The sequence below is a fragment of the Aotus nancymaae genome, unplaced genomic scaffold (genome assembly GCF_030222135.1).
Source record: "Aotus nancymaae isolate 86718 unplaced genomic scaffold, 86718_ANA_hifiasm-v0.15.2.pri h1tg000092l, whole genome shotgun sequence".
In the NCBI taxonomy this organism is placed as follows: domain Eukaryota; kingdom Metazoa; phylum Chordata; class Mammalia; order Primates; family Aotidae; genus Aotus; species Aotus nancymaae.
Window position 1 is genome coordinate 2,468,437 of NW_026988507.1, and position 17,297 is coordinate 2,485,733.

Sequence of the window (17,297 nt, forward strand, 5' to 3'; positions counted from 1 at the left end):
GACAGCCACACGGGGTAGTCTATGGGCACAAGTAAATGAGTCACCAAGAAGTCAGTATTGCTGGAGAGACTTTGTGTCCAGGTCCACTTTGGCAGCTGACCTCCATTCACAGATGTTCAAGGATGTGGATGAAAGAGAATGAGTGTGGTGATCTATGGATGGTCCAAGAGTAACGTTCAGAAGCTTGGGTAGAGGAGGCCAGAATATTTGGAGAGGGAAGGTCACTGAAGCTGTCAAGAAAGACAGCTGCAAGGATATGATTTAACATTACCTTTTTGTTACTCTTTTATTTCTTTTGAAATTCAGCACTCGAATCAGGGCTCATTTGCTTTGCAGTCAGCACACACTTGAGATCTTCCCTGTGCTTGGGTTTTATAGGGCCAGTGGAGAGCATGGTCAGATGTGACCCCACACTTCCAAAGCATCCCTCTAGAGACTGCCTGAATCCCAATGGCTTCTTTGTCCTGGAGGAGTCCTTCAAACAGCCTCTGCTTCGTGCTCCTGGACTTTGGGGAAGCATGTGTTTGACTGTTGCTCTAGCTTGGATTGAGAGATAGTAGATTCCTGATGAGGACCATAGTATGTATAAAGATCAGTGTATTAGTCCATTTTCACACTGTTTTAAAGAACTACCTGAGACTGAGTAAAGAAAAAAGGTTTAACTGACTCATAGTTCAGCATGCATGGGGAGGCCTCAGGAAACTTACAATCATGGGAGAAGGTGAAGGGGAAGCAAGGCCCGTCTTACATGGCAGCCAGAGAGAGACAGAGAAATGAAGGGGGAAGTGCCACACTTTAAAGCCATCAGATCTTGTGGGAACTCACTCAGTATCACAAGAACAGCAAGGGAGAAATCTGCCCCCGTGATCCAATCACGTACCACCAGGGCCCGCCTTGAACACATGGGGATTACAATTTGAGATAGGATTTGGGCGGGGACCCAGAGCCAACCAATTCAGTCAGATTCCTTGGAGTCAAACAGATTTTGCTTCGAATTCCAGCTTCCACACTCGCTAGCTGTGTGACTTAAAGCAAATTATTTAACTTTCCTGTGCCTTTTTGTGTCTCTTGTAAAACAGGGATAATACCTACCCAAAAGGTCATCGAGAGCATTGGAGTTAGTATCAGAAATACTGACCTAGAAAGCTTCCAATAGTAATAGCTAGTATCATTATCCCTTTTTAGTGTCTTAGTTTTGAGAACAGACAAACCTTTCTTCCTTTTTTCTACCATGGAACTTGGAAGGTGTAACTATGTGCTGTGCTGGCAGTGGTCTCTGAAAAGAGGTTCCTGAACAAAAGGAGTTAAATATCAGGTATGAAGAGGCAAGGGCTGGGCCCCGGGCTCTGAGAGAGCTTCATGTCAGTCCAAGGCTGGGTAGAACTGGCTGGTGCTCAACAGAACTGGACAGTGGTTGCTGTAACTAGCATAGGGGCTGTGGCTCTTGACATCAGGAGCTACAGTATATAAAACAGCAATACGGTTTCAACCTCTGCTGCCTGCAGGGTCCTGTACTAGGCACAGGACAGGGCAGGAGCAAGACATGGTGTCTGCTTCTGGGGTCTCAAATTCTTAATGAAACACTTAAAATCTGTTCACCCACTCTCAGCACTCTTTCCCACTGTCTCTTTCTGCTGGTTTCTCTTTTCTGTCTCTTTATTTAGTGTTTCCTTTGTCCAGATCCTGTTCCCTTTTCCTTTATTTAGTCCTTACAACCCTCTCTGAAATGTTGTTCCCATTTTACAGATGTGGAAACTAAAGCATGGGAAGGTTAAGTAACTTGCCCAAGGTTGTGTTTAAAAATTAAACTCAAGGCCAGGCGCAGTGACTGATGCCTGTAATCCCAGTACTCTGGGAGACTGAGATGGATGGATCACCTGAAGTCAGAAGTTTGAGACCAGCCTGGCCAACATGGTGAAAACCTGTCTCTACTAAAAATACAAAAAGATTAGCTGGACGTGGTGGCACATGTCTGTAATCCCAGCTACTTGGGAGGCTGAGGCTGGAGAATTTCTTGAACCTGAGAGGTGGAGGTTGCAGTGAGCTGAGAATGCACTGTCGCACTCCAGCCTGGGTGGCTGAGCGAGACTTCATCTCAAAAAAAAAAAGAGAATTACGTTACACTCAATCTAGGTTAGATCAATATAACCAAATACTGTATTTCGTTTTTAATATTTTTGGTAGTTGTAGCGGGTAGTGCATTTTTAAAATGTAATATCTATATATGGCTTTTTAAAAAGCCAACAGTTTAAGAGGATATGTAAGTGAAAAGTAAATCACCTATTCAACCCAATACTTGGTTCCCTACCTCCTTCCGGAAGCTGTCACTGTGTCCAGCTCATTGTGTTTACTTCCGCATTCTTTATGTAAAAGTGCATATGTGTGTGTTTATGTGTATGTGTGTGTACACACACGTCACCATTCTGCAGCTTGGTTTTATCTACTAAAGAACACTTCTTCAAGCTCTTTCCCATTTCAGCATTTTTCCGCTTTCTTTTTCACAGTCACGGCATATTATATGGAGGTTTCATGACATAAGAAATCAGTTCTAGCTTGGCGCAGTGGCTATGCCAGTAATCTCAGCACTTTGGGAGGCCGAGGCAGGTGGATCACTTGAGGTCAGGAGTTCGAGACCAGCCTGGCCAACATGGTGAAACCCTGTCTCTACTAAAAATACAAAAAATTAGTTGGGCGTGGTGGCACATGCCTGTAATCCCAGTTACTCGGGAGTCTGGGGCAGGAGAATTATTGAACCTGGGGGGAGGAGGTTGCAGTGAGCCAAGATCGCGCCACCACTGCACTCCAGCCTGGGTGAGAGTGAAACTCCATCTCACAAAAAAAAAAAAAAAAAAGAAAAAGAAAAGAAACCAGTCCTCTATCATGGGCATTTAGGTTCAGTGTTTGGCTTCTCCAGACAGAGCTGCAGTAACCACTGTTGGGCTGATGGACGATATACCCACAGGATGACTACCTGGAAGTGGCTTACTGAATTTAAATGTCTGAGCATTCAACATGCTTGATTCACATTGCCAGTTTCCCTCCAAACAAACACAAAAAAGTCTGTGCCTTTCTCTACATTGCTAACTGCCCTTTAATGCTTTTTAAAACCCACCGGAGGAGAATCCCCTGATGCTGCCTCTCACATACCTGTAGGCCCCTATCAAGTGATATAGGTCTTTTTATTCCTCTAGCTTTACTGGGACATAATTGACAAATAGACATGGTCGATATTTCAGGTGCACAACTCAATGTTCTGCTATATATATATGTTGTGAAATGATCACCATAATCAAACCAGTTAGCATTCCCAGCGCCTCACATAGCTCTTTCAGATCAGGAGCTCCTGCTAGTTCCTATATCCTGAGCAGGCACTGGGATCTCTCTGACACTCAGTGCTGTGGAGACAGAGCCCAGAGAGGATAGTTGACCCCATGCCTGGTTATGCGAGGTGCATCTCTGCTGGCAGAGGCCACCTACTGGAGAAAGGCCCTACTGTCCCAGGCCTGAGGCCCTGGCCCCAGGCTCCTGATGCTTTCGTGAGGTTCTTGTCTCTTTCTGTTTTGGTAAATTGGTCTCTGGAGTGCAAATCCGTCCATGTCCTCTCTCACCCCTGGCTTTCTAGAAACTGCATCTATATTTAGCTTTGTTGCCCCACCCCTACCCCCCTTCCTGAGCTAGGGTATAAATGCCAACCAACCAGAGGCTGACAGGGTCCAGGCTCAGAGAGCAGCTGAGGCAATGGGCTCTCATGGAAACCTGAAGCTCTTGTTTCTCAAATCCAAACCAACTCACAGGCAATTAGTATTGGGAGGAAGGCAGGGTAGGGTGTGGACCTTCAGGACAAAGCACAGTCCCAGGGCTGGGCAGTCTGGCTTCCCTGACTCCTCATGGGCAGACAGTAAATAACAGCCACACATGTGGAAGTGTCCTTAGAAGGCGGGAGGACAGGGAAGAACAGGACCTCTGAGCCAAGAGAATCCGTGGCCCAGGAAACAGTCATGTTGGGCCAGACACACCTGAAAGGCCAGCTCTGGGCTCTGAGTTCCAGGAAGCCCTGGGTCTGGCTGTTGGAGCTGGTGAGCGAGCTTTCTGTATGTACCTTGAACAATGACCCCACACTCCAGAACATAATGGTGCTGTCTTCTTTTTCAGTGCTCTTGGGCTTCATATGACAACTCTTAAGCAGAAGCAAGGGCACCAAACTTTTTTTTACCCCGAGTACTTTCTGTTTTATTTTTTATTTTTAGAAACAGGATCTCACTCTGTCACCCACACTGAAGTGCAGTGGCGCAATCTTGGCTCACTGCAGCTTTTACCTCACCGGCTCAAGTGATCCTCCCACCTCAGCCTCCCAAGTAGCTGGGACCACAGGCGCGTGCCACCATGCCCGGCTAACTTTTGTATTTTTTGTAGAGATGAGGTTTCACCATGTTGGCTCAAGCAATCCTCCCACCTCAGCCTCCCAAGGTGCCGGGATTACAGGCATGCTCCCGCCACCGCGCCCAGTCCCAGTACTTTCTCTTAACTCAGCTCTGCACTGTTCTCTCTTCCTATTCCTAGCCTCATTCCTGTTGTCAGGCAAAGTGGGGCTGAGTGGCAATCTCCAACCGTCCTATGTAGAGCTGTCTGAGATGGAGCTTCATATTTAAAGCAACATGAGAAAGACGAGAGAGAGAGAGGGTGAAGCAGTGGAATCTCTTTTCAGGCAACCCTGCAGCTGGGGGAGCTGTCCCCCAGTGAGGGTCAAAGACAGGCTCCCCGGAGCCTGGGGAAGGACAGACAGGCCCCCGATAGGCCCCGGGGCCACCTCCCTTCTGAAGCCTCAGGAAGTTCTCAGCCTCGGGCCCGGTCTGGCGAGAGCTTTGGCTCACATCACTGGAGGTGGTGGCTGGGCTAGGCTGACGATGTGCTGTCTTCTTGGTGCCCATGGCCTTGCAGGAAGAGCTCTGAGCCAGACAAGACAGCCAGTGGGAGGACAGAGCAGCCCCTCAGCATCCAGAGCCAAATGCCCGATTGTTTAAAAAAAAAAAAAGGAAATGAGCGTTTCTTCTGAAATAGAAACTTCTGGTCCTTGAGTAGGTTTAGAGAATTACGGGCATTCTGAGGGCTGAGCCTCTGTAGTGACGGATGAAGCCTCAAAAACCACAAGGTTGGTGGGAGGGACACCGATCTCATGTCCCGGAATATACAGATGTGCCCTGTGGGGATGATCGTATCTCATTTCTGGGGAGCCCTAACAGTTCCCAAGGTGCTTGTATATTCTCTTATCCATCCAGAAAAGCAGCAGTAAACAAATAGAGGTGAAAGGCAAAAGGCTTTTTGTTTCCATGGAGACGGAAAAAAGCCTGGCATATTGTCTCTGGGTGGCTACTGCAGGGGCAGGACTGGGCTTGGAGCTTAGGAGCCCCTGATAGCCTGATGCTGCTCCACCCCCCGGCAACCCTGGCTCTGCGGGTAGGCCCCTTGGGTGACAAGGGTCGTCACAGAAGGGTACCAGAACCAAGGTCCAAAATCAACAGCAGCTGCTTCCTTGACTGCTGGGTCATTCTTGGCCTTGAGCCACCCGGGGCTGTTTGGGGTGTCAACTTCACTGAGCACTTTAAGTTTCTGGGGTTGAAAACAATCCAGGAAGCTAAAGGTTAAGCCTCAGATCCCTAAGACTTCCAGACCTAGGAGCCCACACTTCTTGCCGAATATCCTCACCAGTAAGTTTAACCTCAGCGGTCTCACGTATAAAGGGAGGGAGCTACACTGACGGTCTCTTGGGCCCTCTGTGGATCTGAGTCTGGGCTGCCTGGGACTGCCAGCAAAGCCGTACTCTGGTCTCTTCTCTGTCCCATGGGCCAAGTCCGTGTGGTCTCCAGCCGTCCATTTGCTGGAGCTCGCCTGTCAGTTGGTGAGTGCAGTTGCCCTCAACCCCGTGTGTGTTCTAGTGAACGTGAACAGTGACTCATGTTTTACCAAGAATCCCGACTAGTGCCTGGCCCTCGAGCAGATGATGTCAGAAGCTGATCTCCAGGAAGGAAATGGTTGGGGCTGGGCTCTGGCTTCGAAGGCTTGGGCACCTCCACAATCAGCAGTTCCTTGGAAGATGCTGCTGCTCGTGCAGATAGTGATTCCGCCACCACCTTTCCCCAGCTATGTCAGAAAAGTGGGGCCTGCTCCTGCTGGGGCTGGGAGGAGGACAGGACTCTCTAGGACATGGATGATGAGAAGCTTCTAGGGAGGTGCGTCAGGGAGGTGTCCTTTATGCAGCCTCCCAAAGTCCACGTGGTGTGTCTGGCAGTGGGAGAGAACGTTAGAGTTAGGAACATGAGCCCTTAAACTTCACACACACACACACACACACACACACACACCCCTACCTTACATAGGCTACATGGGTACCATCTTTCTAGCTAAGAACACTTCAGTAGTTTTCTGGGGGTTGTTTTGTTTTGAGACAGGGTTTTTCTCTGTTGCCCAGGCTGGAGTGTGGTGGCATTATCTCGGCTCACTGCAACCTCTGCCTCCTGGGTTCAAGTGATTCTCCTGCCTCAGCCCCCGGCCCCCAGTAGCTGGGACTACAAGCATGCACCACCATGCTCGACTAATTTTTGTATTTTTCGTAGAGACAAGATTTTGCCATGTTGGCCAGGCTGGTCTTGAACTCCTGACCTCAAGTGATCTGCCCGCCTTGGCCTTCCAAAGTGTTAAGATTACAGGCGTGAGCCACTGTGCCCGACTCTAGTTTTCTGTTCTTACAGAGCTCCTGCTTCCTCTGCCTTTCAAAAATCCAAGGCCAGGCCTCAGGATTTCCACCTGCTTGTCTGGCCCCTTCTCTTACTGAGCAGGTTCTGGGACGTCTAGAGCTATGGTCTGGCCTTTTCTCCCTTCCCTGTCCACGTCTATCCCTGGAACAGGCGATGTTCCAGTCACACATCTCTGGCCTCTAGAAGACCTCATGCTGAGACTAGCACCCTTACTTCTCACAGTGGCTCATTAGACGTTACTATGCTGGCTACTCCGGAGATTTCAATATTTTAAAAGTTTTTTATTTTTAGGGAAATGTTCTTGCGTATTTCCTGTGTAATGTTTAAAAGAGGAAGGGGAAGATGGTACTATCAAAGTAAGTCTAAGGGCCGGGCGGTGGCACGCGCCTGTAACCCCAGCACCGGGCGCGGTGGCGCGCGTCTGGAACCCCAGCACTGCGGGGGCCTAGGCGAGGGGACTGCTTCAGCCCAGGAGCTCCAGACCAGCCTGAGCAACATAGTGAGACCCCGTCTTTACAAAAAAATTAAAAAATTATCCAGGTATGGTGGTATGCACCTGTAGTCCCAGCTACACTGGAGGCTGAAGCAGGGGGATCACTTGAACCCGGGAGGTCCAGGCTGCAGTGAGCCGAGATCATGCCACTGCACTCCAGCTTGGGCTATAAATCGACACCCTTTCTTAAAAAAAAATATACAAAAATGTAAAAAGGTAAGTACAAGCCATGATGGGAGCTGGGCAGGCAATGAAAGGAGAAGGAGGAATTGCTTGGTGCTCGGGCTAGAGGTGAGCGTGGCTGGCAGCTGGGGTGGGCCCCGTGTCCTCTGTTGGAGAAATGGAGACCTGGGGGCCCAGAAGGCAGGTCTCTGTGGTCACAGGGAGAGGAGCTGGAGGGTCAGTGACCCAGCACAGGGTGTGTGCTCTCTTGGCAGGCGAAGCATGAAGCGGAAGGCACTGTTCACCTGCCCCTTCAACGGGGACTGCCGCATCACCAAGGACAACCGGCGCCACTGCCAAGCCTGCCGGCTCAAACGCTGTGTGGACATCGGCATGATGAAGGAGTGTGAGTGTCCAGGGGCTGGCCGGGGTCTGGGGCTGGACTGGAGTCAGGGAAAGGCCTTGGCCACTCTCCTGCAGGTTCAGGCAGAGGTCTGCCTGCCCTTCCTCTGTAGCTGCCAGCATCTGGGGCCAGGGCCTTGGTGGGACCAGCAGCTGGAAGTCCAGGGTCAGATGCACTCATCGGCCCTGTGTGCTCTTGGGGACCTGTGTGTTGGTGTCAGAGGCGCTGGAAGGGCCCCTCCAGAGTGGGGCCTGAGAGAAAGGAGAGGCAGGACACTGCCTTCAAGACCCCCTTCTACTCCCTGGTCCGGGTCTTCCTCCAGGATGTCATCCTATTCTTGCAGCTCCCTGTTCCCTGGATCTAGAGGACAGAATGAGGTTCGAGGACCCCCAGGTTCTCTGGGCTTCGGGAGAGAGGGCTGCTGTGGGTTGGGAAGGGCAGGAGTAATGGGGCGAATTCATATTCAGACCATAGCTAGGATCTGCGTTCTGTCCCACCCCAGTCTGCCAGCCTCTCTGGCACCTTGAGCAGATCTGAGGGCTTGTGCCAGGGGGAGACCAGGAAGAAAGAGTGTGTGAGGGGAAGCACTGGGCTCTAGGGTGACCCTCTGAATCCAGATGGAGAAAGAGGAGTGATTCTATAGGACTTCCTTTCCCACTCTGGGGTTGGAGAAGACCGACGTGGCAGATATACACACATGTTCTCACCCACCACTGAAAACAACACTTGAACCTTGCATCGGAGCTGTAGTACAGTGATTTGGTAACTAGAGAAGCCACTGAATTCAGCAGATGCTGGAAGAGCCAGCCAGGCCCTCTCTGGGCTGGAGCAAGGGCATGGGGCCAGCTGGGCATGGGTGCTCTCTGCACACTCATTCCTTGCTCACCTTCCCTTGCTCACTCCTGTCTGCTGTCTGTACCCAGACACCCACCTGGCCCTAGGACAGAACCCAGGCCCTGCTAGCTGTGGGCCTGAGGAGTTGGGGTCCAGGTTGGGGGTGCTGCTCAGATGCAGGCCCTCCTGGCTATGGGACTGTTTTGGGTGGTGAGAGGTGGGGAGAGGTTAGGTAACAGGAAGATGTGTCAGGGACAGAGGAAACATCATTAGACAGGGCTTAGAGGATGGGGAGTTTCTCCCTTAACGTGAAAATAATTCTCTGTTGTTGGGACACAGGCAGAGCTCAGGCCCTCATCTTGGGCTTCCTCTGTGGGCCTTGACCTAGGCTGCTCTTCTGTGGGTCACGACTCCTCCTCCTGAACCGGCGGTTCCCCAGCCAACACTGTCAGCCCTGGAAGGAGTTTCCGAGTTTCCAGGGCTGTGGTTCCTCCACACCCCCACAGGAGCGTGCAGGCCTGGACACGCTGGTCGCTCCTACCGCGGTCCCTGCCACACCCTAGCTCCTGTGTTTATCCTGGAGAGAGTCAGAAAGTGGAGGCTGGAGGCTTGGGTGCCTTATGGGACTTCACACACATTCTCAGTGGGCCCTGCTCAGGGCGAGGCGCTAGGGTGGGCACCAACAAGGTGCACTCAGCACAGCCCCATCTCCGCAGAGAACACGGCCTCTTCAAGGCAGGGAGCCTGGTTTCTAAAGCTCCAGCCAACCACGAGTGGCATAGGGTTCCACTGCTGCGGCTCGTAAGGCACTTCCTCAGGTGTTCCCCTCAAGGCCAAGCTCACTGAGGCCCAAGAGGCCCCTCTCCCGCCTCAGGAGGAAGGGGATGTCCTACTGACTTAGAATAGGAAGAACATCTGAGAGTCAGACAGGTAAAGACCTCAGCTAAGGTCAGAAAGCAAGTTGGTGGCCAAGCTGGGACCAGAATCAGACTCGGTGTTCCCTCCTACCTGCGTCCTGGTCCCATAAACAGCACTGCATCCATGCTGAAGAGCAGCCCCAGCCTGGGGTGAATCAAGGGCCCTGCCCAGGAGCACCCTACCACGTGGTGGGGACCCAGCAGCCCAGAAGCAACATCCACCCCATCCCTAAATCAGCGCTGTGCCTCAGCCACCCCCACCCCAGCTAGTTCTCCCCTGTGGAGTCCTGTGTCCCCGTCCTGCTATATGCCCAAGGCAGCTTCTTGCCCACATCACTCTCCTCCTCCCAGTGCAGGGAGTGGTACTGAGTTCTAAATGGGCCGGCGGAGTGGGGATCCAGTTAAAACAGAAACATCCTGGTGCTTTTTACTGCCCCAAAGGGAAGATCATCCAAGAAGAGGCATCATTCCCAGCCTCAGGTTAGCCCAGCTTCAGGAGGCCTTGCCAGCGTGAAGTCCCTCAGCCTCAGAACCCTAGGAAAGCTGCTCATTTCTCATCTGGGCTGGCTTTTGTCCCCACGGCATAGCGTCCCAGAGACAACTGAATGTCTCAATATTGGTAAAACCACAGGAAGGAAGCTGAAAGCCCAGTCTCCTGCTGGCCAGGCGGGGAGGTGGGCCTTCCATAGAGGAGGCACAGGAAGGGAAAGGATGAGGACAGAAACCATGTGTATCGACCTTCTACCATGTATCGGATCCCACGTCAGGCACGTGCATTTTCTTCTGAAATTCTCACAACGCTCCCTGACTATGTAAATACTTTTATTTTTTCAGTAGCTAAGGCAGCTCAGAGGAATTAAAATATCATGTCTCTGAGTTAATAAGATAATGATATCAGCATTCATTCTAATCTTGGTCTGTCTGCTTCCAAAGGTCAGGCTTGTGGGCCACACCCAAGGCAGCCTTTCGTGCCCCCAGTGGGTCAGAGCTCACTCCACTGTACATTTCCAGGCACTTCCACGTGCTCTAAGAGATGGGCTGAAGAGAGCTTTGTTCCCATCAGACTCATTTTCTCTCTTTTCCATTCTTAGTTGACTTTATACCCTGGGAACCCAAGAAATTTCATACCTGAGTTCTTGCTTTTGGCTTATACTATACCTGTCCTGCACAGAGCCACATATTATGGTAACTTGTTTGATGTTTTGACAGATGTATGTCTTTCCTTTCTGGTGTTAGCATAGTACCTGGCACATAGTAGGTGTCAATAAATGGTGGAATAAATGAATATTAGCTCCTTTTGCCTTGGTGTATCTTCCACAGGTCTGTGGATCAGTAAGATTCTCCCAAACCTGATAATGTCTGTGCCATTCGTTTGGAAAAATTTTATGTCCTCTTCCTGTGGTTGTTCTTAGGCTATCCTTGGCATCTTGAAACGTTTTGAAATTGTTTATGTTGCAGATCTTGACTTCGTCAGGGAGAGAACATGTCTTGCATGGGAATAACTGTGCAAAATTATTTTCACTTAGCAAGGAACTTAGAAGGAAGTCAAAAAAGGCTTCTGAGCCAGCCACGTAGGTTTTACGAAGTCCACGTGCCAAAGCTCATGCGCTTTCGATGCCTAATCATCAGAGAGCCCAACACTCTTTCAGAACCTGTTTACTCTTCTTCCAGGTCAATGGCTTTTCACTTTGAAACGTGTCTTCCTATATGATAGTAATGACATTTTAGATTCAATTCATTGAAAAAATGATAAGAAATTTCCTATGAAAGTAAAAAACTCTTTAAACAAATTATTTTATAAATCATAGCACGTTTGCACATGTGCAAGACTTCAGACTTACTCAGTCCTCAAACAGTGTTGCCTTGCGGAAAGCTTGAGCCTGTTTGAAACTGATAGATCTCAGCATTTCTTCCTCTGTTAACTGCATAGAAGATGGTGGTTACTATTTGATGCAAGTGACTGGGAGGAATAATGTTTAAACTTGGATCTTCTTTGTCTCTTTAAAGTAGGTAATTTACAAGCTTTGTGACATAATTTTATTTCACGCTCTTCAGACGGATTGGAACACAATGCGTGTCAAAACTCCATGGCTGAAAGTCAAGGTCCGCTTATAACCAGTTGTAATCAGACACAGTAGAGAGCAGTGGCTATGACCTTCCACTCCAGAGCCAGACTGCCCAGGTCTAAATACTAGTTTCACCACTGTTCGCTGTGTGACTTTGAGCAAGGTATAAAGCCTCTATGGGCCTCATCTGCTAAATGGGAATAACAACAGCACCTGCCTTAAAGCGTTGTCATGAGGACTAAATATGTGAGTTAATATACAAAAAGCTCTTAGAATAGTGCCTGGTAGATAGAAAAACTCTACATGTGAGAACCAGTGTTATGAATATTTTCTTTTTATTACATCAAACTTGATCACTAGAACTTCTAGCTCCCAACAGATCAGAAGTAAGTCTTAGCGGGGAGAAAGGCACACTTCAGAGGCAGACACCAGTAAGAAGAGACAACGCGTAGCTTCACAGACAGGTGGACACTGGAAGCAGGAAAAGTAGCCCAAGAACTCCAAAGCCCAGCATGCCCAGCTGCACAGTGCAGGGCAGATAGCCTCAGACAACGCCGAGGCCATAACCTTGGCCTGCAATGTTCAGTCATTATTCAGAATGATACCTCTGAATCATCTGGGAAAGGTTATATGACGTTAGAAGTATTCCGTTACAAGGTTTTCTGTCTTGAAAATGTTTCCATAACAATTATTTCAATAAAAGAGGTCAGCTTTGCTCAGCTCTCTGGTGTGCCAGGTACTATTCCCTACATTGCAGGGGATAAGCAGGCCTGGAGTACTCACTAGCCGTTCCCAAGTCAGGAAAAGAATTTGCACACAGTTGGTGCGATCTGTGTGGATGCATTTGATGTTTGGTGTCAGACCATTGAGCAGGCACCATGGCCAGGTAGCCCCTCTGGGCTAGCCTTTAGGAGGGAGATATAAGAATTGTAAGACAAAGTCTGGGCGCTGTGGCTCACACCTGTAATTCCAGCATTTTGGGAGACTGAGGTGGGTGAATCACCTGAGGTCAGGAGTTCGAGATCAGCCTGGCCAACATTGTGAAACCCCATCTCTACTCAAAATACAAAAAAATTAGCTGGGCATGATGGCGTGTGCCTGTAATCCCAGCTACTCCCAAGGCTGAGGCAGGAGAATTGCTTAGAACCCTGGAGGTGGAGGTTGCAGTGAGCCGAGATGGTGCCACTGCACTCCAGCCTGGGCAATAGACCAAGACTGTCTCAAAAAAAAAAAAAAAAAAAAAAAGAGAGAGAGAATTGTAAGGCATGGACCCTGCCCTTAAGTAACTTGTAATCTAGAGAGAGACCTTGAACTTCTTGGGCTGCCTCCATAGGTATGGATTGAAACCTGTGCTAACCATGAGTCTTACAGAACAGAAGATAATTGGGTGCCAGTGTGTGTGGGAAAGACAAAGTATGTAGCAGACATAAGAAATGAGGCTCGGCAGGTGCAGAAAAGACGAGGCTCGGTGCAGATCAGGGCAATCGAGAAATGCGTCATGGAAAAAGACAGCTATGATGTAGGCCCTGAAGAACTGATAGAACTCATACAGGTATTAGGGAGAGGAGACCCAGCTGGACACACACCCAGCACAAGTGGAAATGCAGGGGCAGACGTGACCAGGTCGTGTTCTCAGGCCAGCAGCAATGCCAGCGTGCCCAGAGCAGAGGCTATGTCCAGAAACACTGAGAAATGAAGTCTAAAAGTTAGGAAGAAGCCAATGTTAGTGTGGACGTGGTCAGCAGTAGGGGCCGGGAGAGTATCTGGGCAGGAGAACGGCATCACAGAATCACAGGAAAGTTAGCGAAATCCAGTCAGGCTGAGCTACATGCCTGCAGACACCACAATATGGCTGGCAGAAACAGGCCTCCCTAACTCTGGTCCCCAGGTGAGCAGGAAAGACCAGACACCTAATCTTGGGCTCCCCAGGTAAGGGCTCACCCCATTGCGTTCCCTGGATGCTCCCTGCCCCTTCCTCTCCCACCCTGTCTGACCCGGTAGAGTCTGCACAGACACCCGCAGTGGGAGGAGAGTTGGCAGCTGTTGGGGAAGGTGAGTCAGTTGCCTGGGCGTGGTCTCCTCCCAGGCTCCCCATGGAGGGAGCTCCATCTCTTGCAGTAGCGCTCCCTTTCCTGCCATGCCCGTGGCACTGGCTGCTCACTCCCACCCATCACAGGCTCTTCCTCACTCCCACCAACTTCTCTCGTCCTCCTCCTACCTGAGGGCCTGGGCCAATGGACCTTTCTCAAAGCCTGGAACTCACCCACCCTGGGCTTCTGGTTCCTTTCCCTGCTCTTGTGAAACTCCCCGGTTCTGTGGGCAGATGCCCTGGCAGCACCAGCACCAAGCAAGTAGCTACAGGCTAAGGGCCCTGGTGCCCACTCCTGCCGTCAGCGCTCAGCAAGCCACGGCCAGGAGGTCTGTTTGCCCAGCCGCCGTGCCAGGCACCTCTGCTCCCAGCATCCCCCTGCCGCCCCCGCAGCTGCCCCAGCAGAGGGAAGCAGGCGCAGGCCCCTGCACCAGCCTGCAGGTGGTGTCGGGGCTCTCTACGGCCCGACGCCCTGACTAGTGGCTGGCGAGACCTTCCAAGATTAGAGCTGCAAGTCCTCACCCTTTGAGGCCTTCCGAGGACTTGCAAATTTCCAAGGACAGAAATGTCAAGGCCGTAGGGGCTGGAGGAGGGGTGGTTTTGCAGAGAACCGAAGAAGCCTAGTCTTTCTATATTCCAGAGTCCCACGTCTGGAAACTTGGATGTGGAGACAGCCACGTAGCAGAGCCAACTCCACATCTCCTCGCGTCCAACACCGTGAGAGTCCACAGTTATTCTGGCACCCTCTCTCCACCCTGACGTCTTCTTCTCGGTCGTGGAACATGGGGGCGGGGAGAGAAGAGAACTAGCATTTAGTGAGCATCTGCTCTGGGCCAGGCGTCAGTCGATCCTTTGAGGCAGGTGTTACCACTTCCCCAACCTGCACATGAACACACAGAGACACACACGCATCTTATGGAGGAAGGTACAAGAAAGGAACCTTGGAAGAGCGTATGTGATCCAAACCTCTCATTTTACAAACAAGAGAACAAAAGCCCAGAAAGTCTGCCCAAGGTCCCACAACTCATTCTTCAGAACCCGACTCCCTGAAGCCCAGACCATCCCATCTCTCAAATCTTCTTTCTCTTCTTACATGTGCCTTCCTTTTCACTATAGCAAACCCAATGCTTCTTCACATAGTGGAGTGGGAGTCCCCGTGGCAGGAGGACCCCCGAGGGAGCCCTGAGTGTTGAAGCCCCTCCTATCTTGGGCCTTTACCCACAACCGCAGGAGGAAGGTTTCCTGGAGGAGCTGCTGGCCGGCCCTCCTGACTCCCCTCCCGCCCCACAGTTATCCTGACAGATGAGGAGGTGCAGAGGAAGCGGGAGATGATCCTGAAGCGGAAGGAGGAGGAGGCCTTGAAGGACAGTCTGCGGCCCAAGCTGTCCGAGGAGCAGCAGCGCATCATTGCCATCCTGCTGGATGCCCACCATAAGACCTATGACCCCACCTACTCTGACTTCTCCCAGTTCCGGGTACGTCTGCCTGCTGGGAGGATGGGCCAGTCCAGAGGAGAAGCGCTAGAGGAGCCGGGGCCCAGGGAGCACGGACAGAGGGCAGGGAACATCCTGAACAGGACTGGGGTAGGGATGGAGGCTGCTCTGCTCCCAGGCACTGGGAGTCCTCACCTTCTGGAGACCTTCCTCAAAGTCGTTCCTGTCAGAGATCAGTGCCAAGGTAGGAAGGTGACCCCAAAATGTGGGTCTGGGACCCCATCTTTCCCTTCCAGCCTCCGATTCGTGTGAATGATGGTGGAGGGAGCTATCCTTCCAGGCTCAATTCGAAACAGACTCCTAGCTTCTCCGGGGACTCCTCCTCCTGCTGCTCAGATCACTGTATCACCTCTCCAGGTAAGCAGGACTTCAGTCCTCCATAAGTAAGTGGGCAGGGGCGAGGAGTCCACCCCACCTGCCCTGGGGCTGCTGGATGGAAGGAGGCAGAAGGCTCCCTAATGGAAACTTACATACATACTGTGTGCCATTCAGTGTTCTCAAAACAGGCCCTCTGTTACAGAAGGGGTGACTTGCCCAAGGGCCCACACTGGGAAGAGGCCAAACTGGGATTCTAGCTGTGCAGAATCCTGGGCCAATGCTCTTTCCTCTAAGCCAGGCTTCAGTCCGTGGCTCCCTCCCTGGAGGTCACAGGCTTCCTTTAAGTGATACTTTGATCCTGGGCCCTTTAGAAGGTGAAATTTGGAGTGGGAAGGAGAACATGTTGGTCCCAATGCAGCCCACCCTTCACCTGAGCCCTGGGGACCACTCTGGCCCTGGAGGACCTGTCCTCAGCAGACAGTCTGGGAGGCATCATGCTTTCGTGTTTTTTGTATTTTTTTTTTTTTTTTGAGATGGAGTCTCGCTTTGTTGCCCAGGCTGGAGTGCAGTGGTACAATCTCGGCTCACCTCAACCTCCACCTCCTGGGTTCAAGCAATTCTCCTGCCTCAACCTCCTGAGTAGCTGGGACTACAGGCACATGCCACCACATCCAGCTAATTTTTGTATTTTTAGTAGAGATAGAGTTTCACCTGTTGGCCAGGCTGGTCTTAATCTCCTGACCTCGTGATCTGCCCACCTTGGCCTCCCAAAGTGCTGCGATTACAGGTGTGAGCCAACATGCCCGGCCTCGGAATATAATTTTTAAAGGCTGCATACTACTCTGGAACACAGTAATGTACCTAAATCCCCTACCATTGGATATCTGGATTATTTCCCAGCTTTTCAGTAAGATAACAGTATACTTGTAGCTAAATATTTACACTATCTGAAATTTTCCCTTACAATGAATTCCAGGAAGTGGGATTACTGGTCAAAGAGTACACATAATTGTTTGACTAATGTCAAATAGTTTTCTAGATTACCTGCAGTAATGTACTTCTCCTTTAGCACCCCAGCCCTCATAGGTATTGCCGAATTTCCTGCATCTTTATAAATACTGGCATCAATATTTAAACATTTTTGTTTCTAGTTTACAGGTGAAAAGTACAGATGTTCTACATTGCAGTTCTTTGATCATTAGCAAGGTTGAACATTTTTTTCCACAGGTTGATGGGTCTCAAATTCATTTTTGATTGAGATCCGTAGGAACAGGACGTGGTCTGCTTGAGGAGTTCTCATTGCTCTGAGTGTCTCTGTCTCTTTGATTTTACTGCCTCGTGCTGCTGAAAGAGACAGAGAGAATCCCACAGGGAAGCCTGGAGCTGAAGGGTGACCTCTGGAGTCACTGTGGGATTCCCAACTGGCTTTGCTGCCAGGGCACACCAGGTCTTTGCAGTGGCTGGCAGGAGGGGGCCTGGTCCAGGTATCCTTAAATAGCTCCTTCTCTTCCCTCATGTCCCCCAGACATGATAGAATCATCCAGCTTCTCCAACCTGGATCTGAGTGAAGAAGATTCAGATGATGGTTCTGTGACCGTGGACCTGTCCCAGCTCTCCATGCTGCCCCATCTGGCTGACCTGGTCAGTTACAGCATCCAGAAGGTCATTGGCTTTGCTAAGATGATCCCAGGATTCAGGTAAGAAACCTCTGCAATGTCCGGGGGACAGAGTCAGAGTCCTAGACTGAGCTAGAGGAAGGGTTGAAGATCA

General features: G+C 50.6%; 1 protein-coding gene across 2 annotated transcripts in view; it reads left to right on the top strand.

Annotated features, from left to right (window-relative positions):
- VDR (vitamin D receptor) overlaps positions 1-17,297 on the top strand; it is a 60,957-nt gene that overhangs the window by 30,174 nt on the left and 13,486 nt on the right. For both annotated transcript variants that reach the window (XM_064369868.1, XM_064369869.1), the window contains exons 4-7: positions 7,683-7,813; positions 15,007-15,191; positions 15,446-15,566; positions 17,053-17,224. In XM_064369868.1, the coding sequence (XP_064225938.1) occupies positions 7,683-7,813; positions 15,007-15,191; positions 15,446-15,566; positions 17,053-17,224 (609 nt within the window). The remainder of the gene's footprint in view (positions 1-7,682; positions 7,814-15,006; positions 15,192-15,445; positions 15,567-17,052; positions 17,225-17,297) is intronic.